The sequence below is a fragment of the Cavia porcellus genome, unplaced genomic scaffold (genome assembly GCF_034190915.1).
Source record: "Cavia porcellus strain 051 isolate PalLab524CR breed Dunkin Hartley unplaced genomic scaffold, mCavPor4.1 scaffold_16, whole genome shotgun sequence".
NCBI classification, from domain to species: Eukaryota; Metazoa; Chordata; class Mammalia; order Rodentia; family Caviidae; genus Cavia; species Cavia porcellus.
The window spans coordinates 16,649,231-16,666,214 of record NW_026947499.1 but is presented as its reverse complement, the minus strand read 5'-3'; the positions used below and the strand labels follow the sequence as shown (position 1 = coordinate 16,666,214).

The 16,984-nt window shown below is 46.4% G+C and overlaps 1 protein-coding gene across 2 annotated transcripts in view; it reads left to right on the top strand.

Annotated features, from left to right (window-relative positions):
- Nucleotides 1–9,623, top strand: part of Gcn1 (GCN1 activator of EIF2AK4) — a 70,536-nt gene extending 60,913 nt beyond the window's left edge. The window contains exons 51-58 of one of the 2 annotated variants that reach the window (XM_013141796.3): nt 36–266; nt 2,362–2,555; nt 2,682–2,796; nt 4,734–4,830; nt 5,199–5,344; nt 5,785–5,892; nt 7,633–7,851; nt 8,352–9,623. In XM_013141796.3, coding sequence (XP_012997250.2) covers nt 36–266; nt 2,362–2,555; nt 2,682–2,796; nt 4,734–4,830; nt 5,199–5,344; nt 5,785–5,892; nt 7,633–7,851; nt 8,352–8,477 — 1,236 coding nt within the window. In that variant the 3' untranslated portion in view covers nt 8,478–9,623. Of the gene's footprint in view, nt 1–35; nt 267–2,361; nt 2,556–2,681; nt 2,797–4,733; nt 4,831–5,195; nt 5,345–5,784; nt 5,893–7,632; nt 7,852–8,351 lie in introns of both variants that reach the window. The other variant, XM_003478371.5, reaches the window with a different exon arrangement.
- The last annotated feature ends 7,361 nt before the right edge of the window (nt 9,624–16,984 follow it).

The following is a 16,984-nucleotide window of genomic DNA, read 5'->3' as shown; positions in this document are numbered from 1 at the left end:
GGAACCTGGACTCTCAGTTGTGGTTCTCTTTTTAGGGAGTAACTTCCATCCTTCCAGTGTTGCGGGAAGGAGTCCTCACAGGCAGCCCTGAGCAGAAGGAGGAAGCGGCCAAGGCCTTAGGCTTGGTGATCCGTCTGACCTCAGCTGATGCCCTGAGGCCCTCTGTGGTTAGCATCACTGGCCCTCTAATTCGCATCCTTGGGGACCGGTTCAGCTGGAATGTGAAGGCTGCTTTACTTGAGACACTGAGCCTCTTGCTGGCCAAGGTGAGCACTGATGATCTGCAGGTGACTGACGCTGACACAGGCGTCCTGTGGCGGCAGGGTGGGCTTTATCATGGAGTTGCAGCATAGTGGAAGGAACTGAGCACTCAGACTCCAGGTACACTAGCCATGGCTCGATGCCAAGTCCTCCTCATACCAGCTCTGTGTTCAGAAAGACCTTGGGAAAGAAAGCCATGCCACCTCTCTCTGAGCCCGCTTGTTCACCTGTGAGATGGGTAATGCTGCCTGCCTTGCAAGGGACTACTGCGTGTGGGGGTGAGCTGAAATGACATCAGGCACAGTGCCTCACATTAAGCACTCAGAGGTACGCAGAAACTGTGATATTTTGAAGAATCACTGCTTCAAAGGAAAAACTCAGGGCCATAGAAACACAAAGAAATAGTTGTTTAAAGTTGTTCTGGGCTGGGCATGGTGGCACATGCCTGTAATCCATATACTCGGGAGACTGAGGCAGGAGGACCATTGTGAATGGGCTGGGCTACAGAGTGAGTTTAAGGCCAGATTGAACTGCATAGTGAAACCCTGTTTCAAAAAACCAAAAGTAAATAAATAAGTAAATAAACTTACTTCAGCTGTTTGTTATGGCCACATAAAAGGAGATGCAAAGAATCTGATGAGAGAGAGAACTGAAATGACATTTGCCCCCCAAAGAATATAAGCCATGATCCCATACGGGAACCATTTTTGATATTTTACAGAGCAATAATTACACTTCTTACACAAAAATATGCAGAGCAAAGATGTGTTGTTTAAAAACAAAATATTCTTACAAGATTGGAAGTAAAAGCATACCTAAAATTTGTAGATTTTTCTCATTTGAAGTGGATATTTTGAACTTCTCAGTTGCCATATGGGATTATAAGTATCAACTTCATTTTGTTGAAAATTAAAAATAGTCAGGTGTGGTCGTGCATGCCTGTAATCCCAGGACTTGAGAGGCTGAGGTAAGAGAATTGCTTCAAGTCTGAAGTCACGATGAGGTACATAGTGAGTTTAAGGCCAGCTTGGACTACATAGTATACCCCTATTGAAAAAAAGAAAGAGAGAGAGAGAGAGAGAGAGAGAAAAAAAGAAAAGTAGCCAAGTGCTATGCCATATGCCTATAATCCTAGCATTCTGAGAGACTGAGACAGTTGGATCCCAAATTTGAGCCTAGCCTGGGCAACATAGTGACTTTGTAAGACCCTGACTCAAAATAAAAATGTGCTAATGATGTGGTTCTGTTGAAGGGCCCTTGGTTCCCTGAATACTGGGGGGAAACATGTTATCTTCACCTGCATTCTATGCTGTTCTTTTCTTTGATGTTAACTCTGGACATACATGGAGGCTTTATTATGGAGCCCCTTTCTCCATGGGCTTTTTCCCTCACCCAGGAGTCAGAAGTCACCCTGGGGCTGGAAGTTTCTCCTCATATTTATCAGCTTCACCTGTGGCATGCCACAGGGCAACCTACAGCCATCTACTAAGTTTCCTATTTATTAAGCAGTAAACTTTACTCCTCATTTCATCTGTATTTTATCAGAAGTGTGCCTGTTTTCCTACATATGGCCAGGAATGGAGCTGGAATTGTCATGAGGCGGGCATGTCGGGAGGCCCCTCTGAAGGCATCTGTTCTGGGGACTCTGTGTGCTCCACAGTACTTGCTGTAACACAGCTAGTGCATCTCCCTATCCTGTGTGAACTGTGTTTCAGCATTGCCGGCCACTGCCTGCCTGTCCCACTCTTTACTTGAGTCACAGGAGGCTATGAGTTGCTTGTCTTTGCATTCCATGCTCCACTAAGCTCTGTCTCATTATGGCCAGGACCACTGTACCACAGCTCTGTCTGACAGTGGCTGCTGTGGTTGACTGTGCTCCTCCTCATCATCATCAACAGCTCGAGGAAAGATTCTGAAAACATGAGGAGGCTGAGCAGAGCCTGTCTGTACTTGGCTTTTCTTTCCTATGGGCCGGGCCGTCTGTTCCTAGCCAACTTGTGTGAGAGGTGGTTTGTGGTGATTTGTTTTTCTGTCTTTGATACACCATGGCCTTGCGGATCCTCTACAACTGTAATTTTCAGATATGGGCTTTTCCCTCAGGTTGGGATTGCCCTGAAGCCCTTCCTGCCCCAGCTGCAGACTACCTTCACCAAAGCCCTGCAGGACTCCAACCGGGGTGTGCGCCTGAAGGCCGCTGACGCACTGGGGAAGCTCATTTCCATCCACATCAAGGTGGATCCTCTCTTCACAGAGCTGCTCAATGGAATCCGGGTCATGGAGGACCCTGGGGTCAGGTGAGGTACTGCTAAAGGAGTGCCACAGCCACGAGGAGGCCCGAGGAAGCTTGGGGGCTGCATTTGTGCCAGTGGGAAGGCAGAGGTGGAAGAGAGCCAAAGGCTAAGTCAGTGTTGGTTCCATAGGGACACCATGCTGCAGGCCCTGAGATTTGTGATTCAGGGAGCAGGCGCCAAAGTGGATACCGTCATTCGCAAAAACATCGTCTCACTGCTGCTGAGCATGCTGGGGCACGATGAGGTATGGCTGTGGGGGTGCCTGAGCTGTGGGGGGTTCCACCGGTTTCCCAACTCCCTTGGTCAGCTTCTCTGTGTGTTAGAAGCTGGTACAACTGGCAGTCAAGAACCATCATTTCTAGTACTTGTATTACTCCAGTTTACTGAGCATTTACTGAGCACTGAGGGAGTCAAGCAGGTAACGATAATTCTAGTTCTGTGTTTTTGCTTTGGTCCTGGGAATCAAACGCAGGGTCTCCTGCATGTTTAGTGTGTGCTGTACCAACAACAAGCCTTATGATTCTGTTTCATGGATAAGGCAAGGTAAGGTTTGTAAAGGCTAGTCTCTCACCTGTTTGCACATAACCTTAATTCACTTTCTCTTGCTGCTCCTCATTTCCTCCTTCATAAAACCAAAGAGGTTCATTGATTGGTTCAGGAAGCATTTGTAGAGTTTAAGGGCTACACCCATTGATGAATAAGCCCTCATGGTTACAGGCCTCAAGAAACTGAGCATCTGATATGCTAAACCTCTCCAGTGGGTTTCTGAGTGGGAGGTCCTAGCACTGTTTTGGGATGATGAGTCTTGGGCCACACTCTGTCAAGTTGTAACCAGAATCTGGGCCCTGTGATTCCTGGCTGGGCCCAGTGCTGTTAGCCTGTCTGGTTCAGAAGCATTGTTAAGTATCCATTAGCTTCCCAAGCCTCCCAGCAGGGAGCAAGTCAGGAGAAGGTGGGGGAGGTGAGTCTGAGGATTAGCATTTTCTCTTTTCCCTTTCACAGATGGCCCTCTGTTGTGCTGGCCTAATTTACATGTGTAGGGCTAATCTTAGGAGATCTGGCCCTTGGGTTTGTGTGGTTTTACACTTCATTATGTGCACACACCTGGGACCATCTCTGCTGCTGTGCTTATCCCATTCTATGGGTCTGGGTCTAATTCTCAGCCACTCCCCTCTGCCCACAGCCCTAACATCTCTGTGGGTACAGAAGGGAGTGTCTACCCTTTTTTGGTCACAGTCTACCAGAGCTTTCATAGGGTCATTAATAGTGCAAGCAAAAGTCAGTATTTTTAAACATTTGCATTTTACCACAGCAGAGCTTAAACAAAGTCATATTTGAGAGAGTGGATCTGAGAACCAGCTTTTTAGCTTTGTGTGGAACTTTGGCTTCCACTTGAAGCTTAAAAGCCCAAACAGCTGGTGGTTCAGAGTGCCAGCCTGGCATTAGTTTTCCCACAGGTTTTCTGGTTGGTTAGTTTGTAGAGATGCATCAAGTTGGTACTTATTAGTAACAGAACACATAACTTAAAATTCCGCCTCTCAGTTTTCCGGGGGGGAACAGCAGTTTACGTCCCTGGCCTTGATTTTGATGGAAAATGCTTGCCTTTCCCCATCTTCTTTGGATTGAATATGGGTTTGACTTCTAGGACAAATGCAAATTATTTAGGGCCCTGCCACAGTAGAGATGACAAGGAGTCATTCTGGATATAAGATGACACACAGAGTTTTTTGGGGGGAAAGGAGCTCAGAGTGGCTGTGTCTAGCTGGCTTCCCAGGTGGCTGTGAGCAGGTGGCTTCTTTCGCTGTGCCATGGTCTTTCCCAACTGTGTCTGTCCCTTCTGTCTGACAGGCTGTTGATAGTAACTGAGATATAAATGTAAAGCATTCAGATTTCCCAAGAAGAAAGGTGCTATGTAAATATGGTTATTATTACTATTGTGATGATGATTACCATATGCACACACACTGGAGTTTTTCTATAATTAAGTGCTGGGTGTGTAATTTTTAACTCCCCATCAAAAGACTGGTGCAGTATATGGCAGTCCCAATCTAATATTGGGAGCACAAGTGCCTGGAGTGAAGACAGGGCAAATAAGTTCTGCTGTCTTCATTGCTCTTTGCCCTCACTGTAGGGGCACAGGGTATTGCCTACACCCCATCACTCTCCTTTCTGCTCTATCAGGACAACACTCGGATATCCTCTGCTGGGTGCCTGGGGGAGCTGTGTGCTTTTTTGACAGAAGAGGAGCTTAGTACTGTCCTTCAGCAGTACTTGCTGGGTAGGTCTTTTGTGTGGGGTGGGCATTCCCTTCAGGGACTTGGGCCCCTCAGCTCTGTAGGAAAGGCCTAGACATCTGTTTCCCTTTCCCTTCTGAATCTTATAGCACCTTGACTACCTTTTCTTTGGGAATTCAGCTGCTGAAACATTGGAGTTTCCAGTAGTCCTGTGCCCTTGAGTGTTTCTGTCCTGGTCAAAGTTTGGGAGTAGTTTGTGAGACCTTTTTATTGCATTGGGGAACTTCTGCCACGAAAAGCAGAGTGCCCCAAGTTGGCTCTCTGGCTTTGGTGGAGGATGACAGCTACAGTGGCAAGGACAAGGTATGCTGTGAGGTGCAGGTTAACCCTGGCTGTGTCCTTTCACCAGCAGATGTATCTGGCATTGATTGGATGGTTCGCCATGGCCGGAGCCTGGCACTCTCTGTGGCTGTGAATGTGGCTCCCTGCAGACTCTGTACAGGGAGATACAGCACTGAAGTTCAGGACATGATCCTCAGCAATGCTGTGGCAGACAGGGTAAGGCTCTCATAGGGTAAGAGCTGGGCCAGAACTCCACAGCCATCACCTGGCTGACCAGTCACATGGGAACCTGTTTAGTTAGGTGCTCAGAGGCCTAGGTTCTGGTTTTATTTTGGCTAGTAACTTGTTGTACCCTAGGACTAGTACTTGATTCCTTTGGGCTCTAGTTTCATCATTTTAAACAATGAAGGCTTTGGCTTAGAAGATGCAGCTGTCACCTCTTGGTAAGAGAGGCAATCCCCAGGAATCAATGACCTTGTCTCCCCAGTTGCAGGGCAGCCCATCTGAGAGCTGTTGAAGAGCCTTTGGTATGAAGGACTAAAGGATGAGGGATAGAGAAGGGTCCAGACGTCCTTGGGAGAGTGGGTCTTACCTGGCTCTGCAGCTGCTGTAGGGAGCAGAATGTTGTGGTGTCCCACTCCTTTGTTTTTCCACAGATCCCTATTGCTGTGAGCGGGGTCCGAGGCATGGGCTTCCTGATGAAGTACTACATTGAGACTGGAGCAGGACAGTTGCCAGCCAAACTCTCCAGTCTGTTTGTTAAGGTGAGCGGGGGCAGAGACTCACTGAGTCTGGTTCCTGAGGTGACCCCCAGTGCCTAGAGAGAACAATGGAAATGTGCCTTTAACGACTTGAGTTCCAGTTCTCCGTGGATGGCCTCCAGAGGTCTGGAAGCTTAGGAATGGAAGGCAAGGTGTTTATGTGTGTTTTTCTTGGGCCGAATGTCTGACTTTTGGTCAGATTCTCAGATAGACTTGTGATACAGAATCAGGCTAAGAACCACTGTTAATAGAAGTTATTTTTAGGTACCCTGGTATTAAAAAATCAGAGTCAGACCTGGGTTCAAATCTTTTTTTTTTTTCTCCTTTAGTACCAGAGATTGAAGGGCCATTCATACTGACCTGTGTCCCCAGCCCTTTTTTAAATTTAAATTTTGCCCAGGAGGGGGTTGAGGCAGGGTATTACTATGTAAGGCAAGCTATCCCTGAACTTGCTCATGTAGCCCAGGCTGGCCTTGAATTCACAGGAATCCTCCTGCCTCAGCATCCCAAGTGGTGGGGTTAGAGGTATGTGCCACCATGCCTGGGCACCATCCAAATTTTAATTTTTTTTTTTGAGATAGGGTCTTACTAAGATTTCAGGCTGACCTTGAACTCACTGTATAGCCTAGGCTGATCTTAAACTCATGATGATCCTCCTACCTCAGATTCCCAAGTACTGGGATTACAAGTGTTTACCACCATATCTGACCCTTTTTAAAAAATCTTTTTATGAAAAAAATAAAAATAAAAATCTTTTTATTTTGAAACCTGGGCCAGGTTTGAACGTGGGATCCTCCTCGGTCTCCCAGAGTGCTGGGATGACAGGTGTGTGCCACGTACCTGGTTCAAATCTTAAGTCTTCTCTTCATGCCTTCTCTAGCTATGATGGGACATAGCTAATAAAACAAGCCAGGGAATCTGACATCGGGGCTACTATAGACTGTGTGATAAAGCTCACTTCTCAAACATTAATGTGCATAGAAAACAGAACCAAATCCTGCATTTTAATGTAATGGTAGCATGCTGGAGATGCTGCCTCTGGAACCAGCTCCCAGACAATAGCAGTACTGCTGAGCATGGACCTTGCTCTATATAATGAGATTCCAAAGGGGGCCACCTCACTCCAGGCACCCAGGCCCGCATTGATTTTCTAGGGAGCCTGATTCAATTGGGCCATTGGTGTGTGTGTGTGTGTGTGTGTGTGTGTATCAGCCTGCATTTACTTGTTAACACAGCATTTATTTACTAAGCACCCAAATGGGGTAGACCAGTGATGGTGCACTTTTTAAAGCTTTCAACAATATAAACAGCCCACTGCAGCACACATGCTGTAAGTTTGCCACCACTGGGCTAGACTCTGAAGGAGTAGTGACAAACAAGGCAGATATGATCCCTGCAGCCCATAGTTCGGGCCCTAATTTATACAGTCTTCATTCTTTGGAGGATGAGAAGAAAGCAGCTAGATGGGGATCCGGGGGCGAGCACTTACCAGGCAATGGAATCAGCCAGAGCAGAGCCCTGGGCAGGAAGAAGCATGGCTTGTTGGAGGAAGTGAAACCTCTATTTGAGGCAGGAATATCGAGCCAAGAGTAAGAGAGATGAGATGGAGGCAGTAGGTGGGCCGCTTCCATCATGAAGGGGGAGGGGTGGCATTGGAAGAGAGCCACGAAGTCTGCCCACGATGAAGGGAATCTGGGCTTCTTGAGAAACAGACTGCACATGCCTATTTGCTCTTCTTCATAGTGTCTGCAGAACCCATCCAGTGACATCAGGCTGGTGGCTGAGAAGATGATCTGGTGGGCAAATAAGGACCCACTGCCTCCCCTGGACCCCCAGGCCATTAAGCCAATCCTGAAGGCTCTTCTTGACAACACCAAGGACAAGAATACTGTCGTGAGGGCCTATAGCGACCAGGCGATTGTCAACCTGCTTAAGATGAGGCAGGGGGAGGAGCTGTTTCAGGTAGGAGTCTGGGTCTGGAGAGCCACCCAAAGCTTTCTCGCCATCCGTCTTGCTATCCTTCTGTATGCCAGTGCTTGGCCCCATTCTCTTCTCTGTAACCATCTATGTGTTCATTCTTATGATTGAGGCTCAGGAGAATGATGTAGTGCTGAAAATACATTTACTGTGGTTTTCAGACTCCATTGGCAACAGAGACCTTTCTTCAAATCAGATCCCCCACAGGAGCCAAGAATGTGCTGTAGATTCCAATAGGCCTGCCCTGTGATGCTCAGAGCCCTGTTCCTACAGCTCTAGTAGCCTTTATAAGCACTGAAAACTAAAACCTTGGCTTGTTTCAGCTCAGGAAAAGCAAAATGAGTACTATCTCAACTGATTTTCCTTATTTTGCCAAATTCCACTTATGGCTGTAGTTCTGAGGGTAGCAGCCATCTTTGTCTTGGTTTGACTAGGAAATCTGAAGCCCTGCTTTCTGTGTCTCCTCATACCCTTCCTTCACACAGGCCCTCTCCAAGATCCTAGATGTGGCCAGCTTGGAGGCCCTGAATGAGTGCAACCGAAGGTCCCTGAAGAAACTGGCCAGCCAAGCCGACTCCATGGAGCAGGTGGACGACACCATTCTGACGTGATCAGCCTGTGCCCTCTCGCAGCTGCAGCTCCACATCTTTGTTCACTGTTTTCATTTTTGAAAATACGTTTGTTCCAATGGGGAGCTGAGAACACGGCATTTCTCAAAGTATTTGAATACATCAGCCGACCACAGCCAAAGCCTTAAATCAAACCCACACACAACTGAAGATTGCCTCCTCCATCTTCCACCCTTTTCTTTGGTGAAGAGAAGGAAAAGCACATTCATAAGCCTTGAATGGTGGCCAAGAGCCAGCCATCCAGCTCAGCATGGTCAGGTCCCAGACAAAGTCTGTGTCCTGAATTTCAGGTTTTTCCTCACCTGTGCTTGAGCTCTAGTTCAAGAGCTGGCGCTGCCAATCTTTGCCTAGATCCTGAGCAGAGCACAGAACTGCAGAGCTCTTCCCAGTGTACTGTCTTGGCTTGGCTTTTCAATGATATGCAGCTGACTAGCAAGATCTGACCCCTATTGGGGGAACTGATACTCACACAGCTCTGGCAGTTCTCAGGTCTGGGAGGCTATGGGTTTAGAGCAGGTTATTTGAAGGAGGAATGTTTAATAAAGGCTTTGATTTACTCGTTAAAAGCAAGTTTTTTTATAATCTCTAAACATCCACTAAACGTGAAACTTCCTGTATCAGGAATAAGGAAAAGTCTGCAGCTGTTTTTGTAAGTATCAGCAGCGCTCTGATTTCTGGACATTTCCTCCCCTGCTTTCTGAGGTCTTATCTGTCCCTATAGACTTCTTTGACCTAAGGTCAGTATTCGCCAGGCCTGGGCCCTCCCCCGTGTGGAGAAGGTGGGTATTGCATTAGCCTCTTTCCCACTCTCAACTTGAAAAGTAAGGAGCTTCAGCTTCGTGTGGTCAAACTGCAAAGAAACCTGTTCCCTCAGTGGAGTGACATTCCTGCAGCCCATGCAAGAGGAAATCAGAGTCGCAGTTCAGCATCTGCCTCCTTTATGAATGACTTCCTTCCTCCTGATTCTTAGAAGGCTCATGACACAAACGTCCTGTCTGGTGGAGCACTCCCCACGGGGCTGTAGTGACGCAAGTTTTTCTGGACCGTTTTGCTGGTCACAGTGTGGAACAAACCTGTTAAAATTACTGTGCCAAACTGTAAAAGAGAAAATAAAAAAGTGGTAGCAAACTTGCTTTGTAAAAGATCTAAAACGTTACACACTAGAAAAGCAAGCTTTTGCTTATTAATAATGCAGTAGCAGTAGAAAATAAGATTGTGACTTAACACTTCTGATGAATAAGACGTGACCTCTAAGGTGCTTCTGATGAAATCTTGCCTTTTATCCCCAAGCCTTAATGTCATAGGACTTCCTATTGTCTTGCAGCAGACCTGGTCTCAGCTTGCTTGGGGTAATTGTAGACTCTCAAAGCTGGAAGGGACCTTGAAAGGTCAGCCAAGTTGATCCCCACAGCCAAACAGCCATTGGTTTCAGTTTTTGGTAGCTATGGTAACTTCCCTGCTTCTGGGATTGGGATGGTCATCACCATCCTCCCAGCTGCCTAGGGCATCTGTCTAGAAAGCTGTCTGTCTATGTGCTCACCTCTGCCAGGCAGTGTGGGGAGATGCAGAAGTTTCTGTTGAGTGAAGGCTGGGGGAAGCAAAATGAAGTACTCTTCTGGACTGGAAAGCCTCCACTGAGCTCAGGAGGCAGTTTTCAGTGTTTGCCTTCAGGGTCTTAGGCTAGATGCTAATCTCCAGCTCTGGCTTTCATTCTGCAGTCTGTAACTGGGAGGACAAATTGACATGCTTAAAGGTGGAATCACTCATTAAACAAAATTTAAAGGAAAAAAACACCAGCTTCCAGTTCCAGAAATGAGATCTCTCTGTTCAGAATAGATGGCTGGAGGTTGATTCACAGACGGAGATGAGTCAAAGGCTCCAGAGCATGCCGAATGTCTGAGGCTGGAAGGAGGCTGGTAGCTCTCAGGAAGCAAGCGGCAAAGAGCTGTCACGCCATGACAGCAGGCTAAAAGGATCTCATCAGGGTGGAATCATATAACCCTAGAACCTATGGCCCAGACCAACCCTGGGGGAAGTGCAACCTAGCAGCAAAAAAGCAAAAGCTATTTGTCCTGATGGTTGGTGGAGGAGTTTAGCCTTGGATAAGTTCTCTAACCTGGGCCAGTTTTCTCATCTGTTAAATGAGGAATTTGGAATGCAAATTCTAAAAATCTATTCTTAGTTATCCTTTAGGCAGTGGTGGTCATAACATTTGACAGCAATTCCTGCAATCCTCTGAAGCATCTTATGAAGTAGGTTTTGTTGCGCCTTTTTTAGTTACTATTTTCTTCAGGAGGAAATTGAGGCAGAGGCCACTCGCCTAGGGTCATATGGCCAATGGATGGCATTCTGTCTCCGGAGGTTATGTTTAGCCTTTCACCTTTTCCGTGCTAGAGGGTCAGGCCTCAGCACTTTTCATTCTTTAGAGCATTTCAAAGGCCTCCAGATCTTTCCTGTCTTGGAATGCACAGGAAACAACACACACGGGAGCATCCTAGGTAAAGGGTTAAGCTGCCACAGTGATTGGCCCCGGGCTCCACCCACACCAGGCCCTACCCAGCTGCTCTGCAGGCCACAGGAGCAGTAGTACCACCCCCTCATTTCTAGAATGCTGGCTGGGAAGTTCTTAGAGAAATAAGAAAGATTTGCTGACCCATCAGAGGGCAGACTGCCCATCTTCCTGTGTGCTTGAAAGTCAGTGACAAAATGGTGTGCCCTTTGCTAATTAGAAAACTCTCGGGGCTGGGGATTTAGCTCAGCAGCATAAGTGCCCGCCTTGCAGGCAGGCAGTCGTGAGTTCGATCCCTGGTACCGATTAAAAAAAAAAAAGAAAACTCTCAACTGAGCATTCCTAATCCTCCAACTAACTCAGAGTCTCTACCTTCATGGGTGGTCAAGGTGTTTGGGAAATATGGGAGTGATGATCCAGACCCTTTTCTAGCACCCAGACTTGCAGGTAAGTTCTCTCCATCCACACCATAATGCCAGAGGACTCAAGATGAGGAGGGGAGTACAAATTGACACAATTTGAGGGGGCGGGGTACTCGGAATCCAACTTTGGACCTTGGACTTGCCAGGCAAGCACTGAACCACTGAGCTATATTCCTAAGCCTACTGATAGATATTTAAATGACAATTAGCAATATTGTTCTAGATACAGTTTTGTGTGGATGCATCTTAAATTGCTTCAAGTTACTAAAATGAAAACAACTAGTCTAACTTGAAAGGTCTAGATTCCAAAATACTTTGGAGGAAATGTAGGTAATGGATTACTTTTAAAAGTTTTGCTATAGGGGCTGGAGATTTAGCTCAGCGGCATAAGCGCCTGCCTTGCAAGCAGGCAGTCGTGAGGTCGATCCCCGGTACCGATAAAAAGGAAAAAGACAAAAAAAAATGTTTTGCTATAGTGGAGCCACAGGGACTTTGAAGTTAAATTTGAACCCTAACCTTACTGCTTAGTAGTAAGCTCATGTCCTTAGTCTTTCAGCACCTTTCCTCTTTGTAAAGTTACCTCACAGGGCTGTCATCTGGATGGAATGACACCAGGTACTCCATACAAAGCCAGGCACACATGAGAGGTTCTCAATACATAGTATGAACAAAATAAGGGATGTCAGGAAAAAGCAAAGCCTTTTACCATGTAAAGTGAGTCACTGTACAAGGCTCTCACATCTGGGAATTCACTGTTGGACCCAGATGTATAACTGACTTATAAACAGTGTCATACTATCTTACATTTTATTTCAGTACATTGAAACTAAGGCCTTTGTGCTGAGCTACATTTCCAGACTAGCTTCCCACCCCCTTTAATTATTTTGAGACCAGGTCTTGGCTAAATTGCCCAAGCTAGGCTTAAACTTTTGGTCCACTTGCTTCAGTCTCCCAGAGTGCTGGCATTATAGATCTGTGCCACCACACCTGGCATATCCCTCATTAATTAATTAATTAATTCATTCATTCATTCAGGGTCTTGCTGTGTAATTCAGGTTGGTCTTGAGCTCATGTACTTCAAACTGGGCAGTCTTGCCTCAGCCTCCTGAGTGCTGGGACTACAGGGTTGTGCCACCACATACAGCCTTATCCCCTATTTTGAATCATCTTGACACCTATGACTCTAGAGGTGCTGAGTAGTTCAAAAACTATGAACTTAAAATCAGATTTCTTTGGAAAACTAGTCACAATGACTGACTATCCAAAGTGACATATGAGAGATGTGTCAGTACACAGAAGGGCCTCACTGTGCACGGGTGGAGAAGCACTTGGCCATTACTGTCAATTCCCATGCAGTTGTGGTCCTTATTTTAGGAAGAGTACAGTTGAGGTATGGATGAAATGTGTCCAAGGTCACACAGTTGGCAGCCGAACTGCATAAAAACCTAAAGCATTTATTCTCTGGTCACCATGCCCCAGGGCCATTCTATAAAAATAATTTGGAAAGGGACTTTAAAGAAGCTGGTCAGGTTCTTGGTAGGTGGCTCTGCAATGATTTAGTTTTATACTTCAGGAGAGGTGGAGACTGACTGCTTACGTGGCAGGCTGCCCCTTGGTTCTGTTAGGGGAGTTCCTGCTACCTGCTGGGGGTAGGAGGGGAGTATGCCCTTAACAAAGCTTAGAAAACTGGAAAAACTGGCCCAAGGAGTATCGCAGTGGGATTTCTGGGTGAGACCTTCCTGTGTATGCTGAATAGGAAAACCCCAACCCCCTTCTGGTGCTGTTGTGCATGGTTCCTTTCTTGGGATGGCAGCCTGGTTGTGGGAATGGTGAGTGCATGGAGTCCCTCAGAACTGAGGCTCTCACTCCCAAGAGAAAGCTTGATGATCCTACTAGGCAAGTGTAGCAGCATCTGGTCCAGTTTTTCTCCAACATTATGGCCTCAGGATGACTTATACTTTGAGAAACTATTGAGAATCCCAAAAGCTCTCGCTTTTACCTTTTGATTTTTGGCATTTTATTTTATTGTCTTTTTGAGTCAGAGTCTTACTATGAAGGTCAGGCTGGCCTTGAACTCACTTGATAGCCCAGACTGATCTTGAACACACAGCCATTCTCTTGCCTCAGCCTCCGGAGTGCTGGGATTACAGATGTGTGCCTCTATGCCCAGCCAATCTTCAGCATTTTGGAAACCACAAAGTCTTCATTAAAAAAGAATCCAGCACTATAACCATAACACATATATAACTTTTCCAAAACAAAAACCATATTAAGAGCCGTTTCCTGGCATTTTCGTAACCCTAACATCTGCAATCTCACATCTGTTACTGTATTCAATCTGTTAGGATGGCATATGTCCCATAAAAAATTAGACTTAATAAGTGAATGGATAAAAAGCACATGCTATTATGAAAATATTCTCACTTTCCAGGTCCTTGAGAAGGGTCTTTGAAAATTCTGAGTTTCCCCAGACTGTTAGGTCTGAGAAGAAGGGAGAGGAAGAAGTCGAGGAAGAGGTCCGTGGAGGTAGAGGAGTGGACGGCCGTGAAAGTAGTGGGCAGCGGTGGCTTTATTTCGGGAACACGGGGAGAGACCCTCCCTGCGCCGCCCCTGAGCGCAACATCTTCCACTGCACCCGGGGCCGTGGTTATTCCGGGGAGAGGAGACTCGCGCACTGGCTGCTGGAATCTGGCGATCTCTCTCTCTCGGACACGTGGCGTGGGGGAATATAAATAGCCTAAGCTTAGGGCAGTGCCCTAAGGCCATTAGAGATGTATAGGTATTTCATTGGCGCACAGGTTTAGTGCCAGAAAGCAGGTTCTTAGGGAGGGGTATAGGGTTACAGTCAAGTCTATAGGGGGCGGGGGGAGGCAGGAGTTTTCTAACTTAGCTGCAGCTTTTCCTGGTTAGAGGAGGAGAAGAAGAAGAGGGAGAGGAAGAAGTGGAGGTCCGAGGTTGAGGAAGAGGTCCGAGGTCTGTGGAAGGAGTGGAGTGGATGGCCGTGAAAGTAGTGGGCAGCGGTGGCTTTATTTCGGGAATGTGGGGGAGAGGCACCCCCCCCCCCCGCCGGCCCCGGGCGCAGCCTCCAGCCTCTCCACTGCACCCGGGCCGTGGTTATCCCGGGGAGAGGAGACTGGCACACTGGTGCTGGAGTCTGGTGATCTCTCTCTTTCCAGCGATCTCTCTGTCTGACACGTGGCGTGGGGGGAATCTAAATAGCCTAAGCTTAGGGCAGTGCCCTAAGGCCCTTAGAGATGCACAGGTATTTCATTGGCCCACAGGTTCTTAGGGATGGGGGGTATAGGGTTACAGTCAAGTCTATAGGGGGCAGGGGGAGGCAGGAGTTTTCTAACTTAGCTGTAGCCTCTCCTGGTTACAGTGTCCGGTCTGGGCCAGCAACTCTTTCACAGACCACCCCATCCAAAAGATGAAGGAAAAAATCCTGAATGATTTGGAGGTGAGGAGAGGGATAAATTGACTCTAAATTAAACAAGACTCCAAATTTGACCCATAACCCCACTGAAAGCAAACTCAAGTGGGTTCAACTAGGTCATTTTATTTTGTCACAATGCTGGGGATTAAATCCAGAGTTATGCATGTACTAGACAAGTGCTCTACTATTAAAGCACAACCCCAGCCCTTTTATTTATTTATTTATTTATTTATTTATTTATTTATTTATTACTTGATACAGACCTTACAAAGCTGCTCAGGCTGGCTTTGAACCTTTGATTCTCTTGCCTCAGCTCTAGTAGCTAGAATTACAGGCATATGCAGTTGTACTCAACTTAAGTAGGTTATTTCTCACATTTCTCTCAACTTTTAATAGTCTACATGTGGCCAGGCATGATGGTATGTAAATCTATATCTAGGACCCAGGGAGGCTGAGGTAGGAGGCTGGCTAGTTGGAGCCCATCCTGGGTAATGTAGTGATTAAACAAGATCTTGTCTCTAAATAGTTCAGTGTGTAGACCCTGGGTTCAATCCCTAGCACTGGGAAAAAAATCCTACATGTAGTTTCACTGATTTGGGATAATAAGCCTTACTGTGGCTAGATGAATTAAGACATCGTCACTACAGTTACAGAATTTATGCTCATTTGGTTTCTGAAAGCCATGGAAGGTCAGGGCAAGGCCCATTCCAAATCACTGGAAATGGCATCAGGCTTGCAGATATGGGATGAAGGACCACTTTCCAGTCCATCAAAGGGAGTGATCAGATGCTATTTCCTTTATTTCTTCCCTCTTGGGCCAGCACATTGAAAGTTTCCCCCATTTGACATTTAAGGACCCATCATCCCACTTGCTTTCTCTGAATTCCACCTTTTTGCATGATCACAGCAGTGTTCCTAGTACTTGACAACTTTAGAATCCAGAGTGCTGTGAATTTATAGACCACTCTGAAATCAATCTGGGTATCCCAGGTCCCTCCAGGATTCCCCTGCAAAGGCCATGACCTGCCACAGCTTCCATGAGGGCACTGCTGCCTGTTTCCATGGGCCCAGCCTGAAGTTCCTCTCTTCTTTGCTCTTTGTTCCTCCCACTAGTGACACCTTACTTCCCAGGTCTCTTTCTTGCCAAATTTAAAAACCATCAGAAGTGTTCTTAGCCCTTCTCCTCCAAGATGGTTCAATTCTTACTACTGACTTGCTGCTGATCTTGTTTTCCTGAAAAAAATATCCAGCCCCAGTGCTCTCCACAAACCATTCATTTTCTCCTTTCATTCACTCCAAATTTCCAAAACAAATAAAGGCCTACCACCTTCTTAGTTCACCTCTTCCTGTACACCTCTGCACAGCCCATCCTCCCGCTTCACTTTTCTCTTTCTGCATGCTTATTGGCCACACTCTAAGAGAATAAAAGGTCCCTGAAAGCAGAGATTTTTGCTTATCATTAAATCCCCAGCTCCTAGATGAGTGCCAGATGCACAGCAGTTGTTGAAAAGCCAAGGGCTTTGTTTTGCACATTGCCTGGCATCTAGTAAGCAGATATTTACTGAATATAGTGAATGAACCTGGTTGCTGGGTAAATTTTTCTTTTTCTTTTTTTTTTTTTTTGTACCAGGGATCAAACCCACGACCTCAGGCTTATCAGGCAAGCACCTGAACCACTGAGTTAAATCTTCAGCCTTCTGATTTTTTTGTACTGGGGATCGAACTCATGACTGCGCACTTGCAATGAATGCCACTGAGATAAATTTCCAGCCCCTGTGATTTTTTTGTTTTAAGCCTGCTTTATGTGGTTGTTATTGTTAGCATCTGCCGCTTCCTGTTATTCCCTCACACCTGAGCTTCAGCAATAACCTTTGAAGCCCTACAGTGAAGCCCATCCTGCATGCATATGCCACATTATTGTGTTGAAATAATTTTTATTCTTTTATGAAAATACTGTGATAGGGGCTTAGCTCAGCTAAGCGGATTTAGCTCAGCGGCATAAATGCCTGCCCTGCAAGCACGTGGTTATGAGTTCGATCCCGGTACCGATAAAAAAGAAAAGAAAAGAAAAGAAAATACTGTGATATTGTTTCTCTGCTCAAAAATTTCCAGTGCTTCACTACTA